This window comes from Alosa sapidissima, chromosome 3 (assembly GCF_018492685.1).
Source record: "Alosa sapidissima isolate fAloSap1 chromosome 3, fAloSap1.pri, whole genome shotgun sequence".
Taxonomy (NCBI): Eukaryota; Metazoa; Chordata; class Actinopteri; order Clupeiformes; family Clupeidae; genus Alosa; species Alosa sapidissima.
Window position 1 is genome coordinate 35275274 of NC_055959.1, and position 7500 is coordinate 35282773.

The 7500-nt window shown below is 44.4% G+C and overlaps 1 protein-coding gene across 4 annotated transcripts in view; it reads left to right on the forward strand.

Moving 5' to 3' along the window:
- The window catches only part of plekha1b (pleckstrin homology domain containing, family A (phosphoinositide binding specific) member 1b), a 33426-nt gene that overhangs the window by 7214 nt on the left and 18712 nt on the right, over positions 1-7500 (forward strand). For all 4 annotated transcript variants that reach the window (XM_042085601.1, XM_042085600.1, XM_042085602.1 and 1 more), the window contains exons 2-4: positions 645-805; positions 4747-4803; positions 4903-4948. In XM_042085601.1, coding sequence (XP_041941535.1) covers positions 665-805; positions 4747-4803; positions 4903-4948 — 244 coding nt within the window. In that variant the 5' untranslated portion in view covers positions 645-664. The remainder of the gene's footprint in view (positions 1-644; positions 806-4746; positions 4804-4902; positions 4949-7500) is intronic.

Consider the following 7500-nt stretch of genomic DNA (forward strand, 5'->3'; position numbering starts at 1 on the left):
CATGAGGAAGTCAACTCAAGCACATCGTTTAGATTTTATTCTGATGTGTCAGTGACTAGTAATGAAGTTACTTACTTACTTACTTAAAGGAACCGTATGTAAGAAATTTATTTTAATTAATCATAAAATGGCCCTGGTATGTCACTAGACATTAAGAAATCATGTTCATTTCAAATACTTATATCACTGACAACAGTAGTCCGGCCAGGATATTGTCATTTTAAAAAGTGAAGTTGCAGCCCTCAACTGATGTTGATGTTGTGTTTTGTCATGTCATGTTGTGTTTTGGCCTGATGCGCCACCTTCCACCTATGTACTAATCACGAAGTTAGTAGTGTTTCGGCATCCGGGTTGGCAACCTCGAATCAGGGGGGAGGGGGAGGGGATACAGGAATTTGAAAGTGATTGCAGTACCAGTTTTGGCCACAATCTTACATATGGTTCCTTTAAATGCACGGAGAGAACTTCTCCTACATTCATGTCTTTTTCTTTAACACTTATTTGGGTTTATTCTCTCTTCCCACTTAGTCATTGTGTGTGTGTGTGTGTGTCTTTTTTGTAGTAGTATTTTTGTTACTGGCAACTGTTAAGGAAACTTAAAAGTCAAACTCTTCCTCCCCTCCCCCCCCCCCCCCCCCCCCCAGTGGAATGAGCCGGCCCAGAGATGCCTTACGTCGACCGACAGAACCGCATCTGTGGCTTCCTGGACATTGAGGAGATTGAGAACAGCGGCAAGTTCCTGCGCCGCTACTTCATCCTGGACACAACACAGGGCAGCCTGGTATGGTTCATGGACAACCCGCAGGTAAGAACACACACACACACACACAACGCAAGGCGTGTAATGCCACAATGCCTGTCTAGCTAAACAAACTATCTGAGGGACGTGTAGCAGAAGCTGGAGCTCCATCAAGCTTTCTCTCCAAAGCATGTCTCCTCTCATCCTCTCACTCTACTCTCTCTCCAAAGCATGTCTCCTCTCATCCCTTTCACTCTACTCTCTCAGCACCCCATTAGTGCTGATGGTGTGGTGGTCATTAACTGGCCTTATGTAATAACCGGTGAGCGCATCAGCCCGGTCGTACCACTTACATCATGTTGAGGTCCTGTGCTCCACTCTCTGTTACATCATAATGAGGTCCTGTGCTCCACTCTCTGCTACATCATAATGAGGTCCTGTGCTCCACTCTCTGTTATATCATAATGAGGTCCTGTGCTCCACTCTCTGTTACATCATGTTGAGGTCCTGTGCTCCACTCTCTGTTACATCATAATGAGGTCCTGTGCTCCACTCTCTGTTACATCATGTTGAGGTCCTGTGCACCACTCTCTGTTACATCATAATGAGGTCCTGTGCTCCACTCTCTGTTACATCATAATGAGGTCCTGTGCTCCACTCTGGAATTGAACGACTGCTCACACAACTGCCCCCCCCCCTATTCTCTGTCCATTCTTTCTCTTTCTTTCTCTTTCTCTATCTATTCTTACTTTCTCTTTCTTTCTGCTACTCCTTTTCTCTCTACCCCTCCAAACTCTCTCTCTCCTCTCACTCTGTTCTCTCTCTCTCTCTCTCTCTCTCCTCTCCCTCTGTTCTCTCTTTCTCTCTCTCTCTCTCTCCCTCCTCTCACTCTGTCCCTCTTTCTCTCTTGTAATCTAGTTGTGTGATGGAGTTGATTGATCTGCTGGGTGTTTTAGACCACTCTGGTCTCGTTACACACACACACACACACACACACACACACACACACAGATACATACAGACACACACACACACGCACAGACACATACAGACACACACACACACACACACAGAACAGTGTCCTCTGGGAGCTGCGGCCACAACCACCACTCTGGAGCAACAAGCGTCAGGTTACCAAGCGCTCTCTGTCTCTCACATACCCCCCCCCAAACACACACACACACACTGGGCGGTAGCCTGTAATCTGTGTCTGGAGCGTCTGTAGAGTGGTCTAGATGTCTGGCTGTCTGGGCATCTGTCCCTCCATACAGCGCTTAAGAGGTGTGGGCAGATGAGGATCGTTGATAGTGTCATGCTGATAACACACACACACACACACACACACACACACACACACACACACACACACACACACACACACACACATACACACATACACACACACACACACACACACACACACACAGAACAGTGTCCTCTGGGAGCATATCATGCTGATAACACACTGTCACTGTGACACTATCAGTGACCCTCCTCTGACCCTCGTCTGTGCAGGTCAGCTGTCCACAGAGATTTCTGATCTGATTTGATGTACGATGATAGTGTAATACGCAGGTCAGCTGCAGGACACTTCTGATCTGATCTGATGCATCCACAGTAAGGGTGTCACGATTTCGATTTTATTTCGAAATCGATCGAAATTACATCTCAATCTCGAACTTTGAACTTAAAAGTAGAATCGACGATGCAGCCACACCCCCAATGTCACGTCCAGCATGTATGCCAAGACGCACAAACAAACATGCACGTGCTGAACTGCAGCGTCAACACTCCTCTAATTTTAGGCTGCAGCCATCAACCTACCGAAATCAAAGCCCCTCTTGCTACTTTGAAATCACCGGTGTGGAAGTATTCGTTCATTCACGTCAATTAAAAATAACTTAGCCTACTCAACTTAGCAAGTGAAAAGATGGTCTAATTACAGTCCAAAGTTACTTTAAGGCTTAAAATGCACATTTATAAGTACATATTCCATGAACACTAACCTTGGGTCTCTTCGGAGTGTGCTGAAACAATCAAATTAACATTCTGTGTTGTTTCATTTTACTATGTTCACGTCTCTGTTTTAGCCTAAGGTTAGTTCTGTTTACATTACAACCTCGTGGTTGGAACGGTTTCAAAGCGGTTTCAAAATAAAAGCCCCCCGAAAAAGAAAAGGAAAAGGCCAAAAAGAGTAAATAACATATATAAGGAATGCATTAATAGTAATATTTAAAAAAGATCGAAAATCGAATCGAATCGTGACTTTTTAAAATTGAAAATTACATCGAATCGAGGATTTGGACAATCGTGACACCCCTAATCCATCTGCCTGAGTCAGATCATTTGCTTGCAAGATAAAATTTCTCCACATCCACTGTACATATAGTGCCTCTGTGTGTGTGTGTGTGTGTGTGTGTGTGTGTGTGTGTGGTGGTGTGTGTGTGTGGGGGGGGGGTGGGGGGGTGTCCCTCTACGCCCTTGAGAAAGACCTCCACTTCCACGGTACGAATAGCTGCCCATAGGACTGGACTGGGCTGGGGGCTGGGAGGCTGTCTGTGGGGATGGGTGTGTGTGTGTGTGTGTGGTGGTGGGGGTCCCTGGGTGGGGATGGGGTAATGTGATTTAGAGTGATCCGCTGAGTGTTGTGTGTCCACTGAAGCTGCTGTTCAGCGTCTGCGTTTAGAAGTGGACGTTTGAAAGCCTCCGCTGACTGGCCCGCCGCACACAAATACAATCAGCACCACTGGGAAATCTGACACCTTCACTCCTCCGCAGAATCCGCAGAATCCAGCTACACCCCCCACTCTCTACACCCCCCCCCCCACCCTCTACACCCCCACCACTCTCTACACCCCCCCCCCCACCCTCTACACCACTCCCCCCCCACTCTCTACTCACTACTCTTGACTTTCTATTCTGACTGAGAGCAGCAGAATCCCAGACAAGAGAGGGCAGTTGAAGTGCTCCACATAGACCCAAGTGAAGGCACCGATTTGATTTAGATGACGAGCCCCATAGCGGATGTAGAAGCAGCCCCCTGTCAGATCTGACCCGATGCGGGTTTTTAAAGTCCTAAAGTAGGCTGGCTCACGAGCAAGTGTGATGTGGGAGTCTGAGGGACTCTTGAACTTCTGCAGCGCTGGGGCGGCCGTGCCAAAATCAGGCTACGCATTGATGAGGCGCAGAACACAGGAGCGGCTGTTTGAATAATTCAGCCTGGCTCTCGCCCCACCTCTCCGAGGGGACGCTGAAACTTTTATGGAATCAGTGTTTAAGTCTTCATTTCTCCGCCGAGTGTGTAAGGCAGCGCTCGACACGAGCCGAGTCTTAATCAGAGTTAACAAGCACAGACAGACAGACAGACACACACACACACACACACACACACACACACACACACCGACCGCTCACCTCGGAGCATCGGTATGGAGGGAGGAGAGTGAAACCTGCACACACACACACACAGCTCTCCTCAGAATGGAGGCAGGAGAGTGAAACCCAAGGTGCTGCTCACCGAACACACAGACCCACAGCATCTTTACACTCCGTTACTCTCTCTCTCATTCTCTCTCTCTCTCTCTCTCTCTCTCTCTCTATCTCATTCTCACCTTCTTCCTCTCTCTCTTTGTCTGCACTGTTTGCATTGTCTCCTTGTTGGCTCTTAGTTTCTGAGTCATTTATAATTGAAAAGCTCAACGGAACACTGTCAATTGTTGTGATTCTCTCTCCGTCTCTCGGTCGGGGTTACTGAATCCCTGAATCTCTTTGCCCTTTAACAGTATTCTCTTGTTCTTGTTAAAGTTTGTTTTTTAACAGTATTCTCTTGTTCTTAAAGTGTGTTTTTAACAGTATTCTCTTGTTCTTTTGGTAAAGTTTGTTTTTACAGTATTCTCTTGTCCTTGTTAAAGTGTGTTTTTAGCAGTAGTCTCTTGTTCTTGTTATAAAGTGTGTTTTTTTTTCTCTTTCTGTTGTTTTGTTTCATAATTCCTTTTCTCCTCTCACAGAACCTGCCCAAGGGTGCGGAGATGGTTGGGTCCCTGAAGCTCACATACATCTCGAAGGTCAGTCAGACTGCCCATGTTCCCCTTTGCCTGCCCTCTGCTTCTCAGGGTCTGAACTGATTTCCCTCAATGCTTTGCCTGTCTTTCCCATCATGTTAGGTGAGCGATGCCACGAAGTTGAGGCCCAAGGCTGAGTTCTGCTTCGGTAAGAGATACTTTTTTTCTCTTTTCTTTCCTTTCTCTCTCTCTCTCTCTCTCTCTCTCTCTACATCTCCATTTGGATCCTCTTCTCTCTCTGTTTATAGAAATGTATTTCCCGATTTGGAACACCTACGGTATTGGTTATTCTTTAGATGAAGTATATTAATTCAGATCAACATATGAGTGATAAGTGGGTAAGATCTAGTAAAAAGTGGGTAAGATCTAGTTATAAGTGGGTAAGATCTAGTTATGAGTGGGTACGATACAGTGATACATGGGTGAGATCTAGTTATAAGTGGATGAGATCTAGTTATGAGTGGGTGAGATCGGAGACTTTCTGGTGAGGAGACACAGCACTCAAAAAGTCCTCCATAGAAATGCATGGGGTTAGTTTGTAACGCCAATATGGCAGTTGTCTCCGCATATCTCACCCTTTCCGCGGCAAAACGTTGACATGTGAATACATTGCGGGTGATGAGTGGGTGAGATCTAGTTATAAGTGGGTAATATCTAGTTATGAGTGGGTGAGATCTAGTTATGAGTGGGTGAGATCTAGTTATAAGTGGGTAATATCTAGTTATGAGTGGGTGAGATCTAGTTATGAGTGGGTGAGATCTAGTTATAAGTGGGTAATATCTAGTTATGAGTGGGTGAGATCCTCTGGGGATAGCCCCGGATCTATGGGCCGTCAACAACAACAACAACAACAACAAAAACTCTAATCATGAATGAAATAAATAGCCCCGTAGAAGAGACTTTTGTGTTTTGTGTCCATTGTGTGCATTAACAGCAGCGCAAGAAAATCTGACGTGATCTGGGCAGGTTTAGAATCATTTGTTGCAAAATGTTGCAATTTCAATTCTCCTCTACGCTATTACGCATTGCTGTTTCATGCTTCTACTAACTAGCCTTAGCGAAATAAGTGTACAGAAGGACAAATGGATATTAGACGTTTCTTTAGAGGAAAAAAAAGGGCAGAGCAGGGACAAGAAGTGGAAACTCACAGTGTGTCATCATCTCCCGCAACCCAGGAGGACATTTCGGTCAGCTCAGTTTCAATATATTGTGATTTACTATTGAATCACATGCGCAGTAAATATGGTAAACCTGACCTCGTTTGAGGGGGCTTCCAAGCAATGCATGTTGGGCTTGATTTTGACAGAATGGAACTTTTTCTTTGGGCAAAAGTTTGTGATACACAACCCAAATGCATTGCTTTCAAGGCACCCATAGCCCATTAATTGAAGGGGATGACGTCCAAATGTTTATCCCGAGACGAACGCTCACACCTGTGCACTTGACAGAGGTGCATGACGATGTTTATTCTACAGACTATTTTAATGTCATATTTTGGGTGTTGTATGTGGTGCACTTTGGCAGAAGAGACGTTCTCCTTACATGGTCTTTAAACATCAAAATATTCAGAATGCCGTGACGTGAGTCATTACAATTGGCCTTCCTTTTAATTCTCAAAGTTGGTTAAAATTGCATGTTCATCACCCCGATTTTCAAAATCTCTCGGGGGAGAAACCCCCGAACCCCTGGACAAAAACAACTCCAACTTCTAGGCTCTAGCCCCGAATGTTTGAAATAGCTAGCGAGATGCCCCTGGTGAGATCGAGTTATGAGTGGGTGAGATCTAGTTATAAGTGGGTAATATCTAGTTATGAGTGGGTAAGATACAGTTATGAGTGGGTAAGATACAGTTATGAGTGGGTGAGATCTAGTTATAAGTGGGTGAGATCTAGTTATAAGTGGGTAATATCTAGTTATGAGTGGGTGAGATCTAGTTATAAGTGGGTGAGATCTAGTTATAAATGGGTAATATCTAGTTATGAGTGGGTAAGATACAGTTATGAGTGTGTAATATCTAGTTATAAGTGGGTAATATCTAGTAATGAGTGGGTGAGATACAGTTATAAGTGGGTAATATCTAGTTATGAGTGGGTGAGATGTAGTTATGAGTGGGTAATATCTAGTTATGAGTGGGTGAGATCTGGTTATAAGTGGGTGAGATGTAGTTATGAGTGGGTAATATCTAGTTATGAGTGGGTGAGATCTGGTTATAAGTGGGTAATATCTAGTTATGAGTTTGTGAGATCTAGTTATGAGTGGGTAAGATCTAGTTATGAGTGGATGAGATCTAGTTATAAGTGGGTGAGATCTAGTTAAAGTGGGTAATATCTAGTTATGAGTGGGTGAGATCTAGTTATGAGTGGGTGAGATCTAGTTATAAGTGGGTGAGATCTAGTTATAAGTGGGTAATATCTAGTTATGAGTGGGTGAGATCTAGTTATAAGTGGGTAATATCTAGTTATGAGTGGGTGAGATCTAGTTATAAGTGGGTGAGATCTAGTTATAAGTGGGTGAGATCTAGTTATAAGTGGGTAATATCTAGTTATGAGTGGGTGAGATCTAGTTATAAGTGGGTAATATCTAGTTATAAGTGGGTAATATCTAGTAATGAGTGGGTGAGATACAGTTATAAGTGGGTAATATCTAGTTATGAGTGGGTAATATCTAGTTATGAGTGGGTAAGATACAGTTATGAGTGGG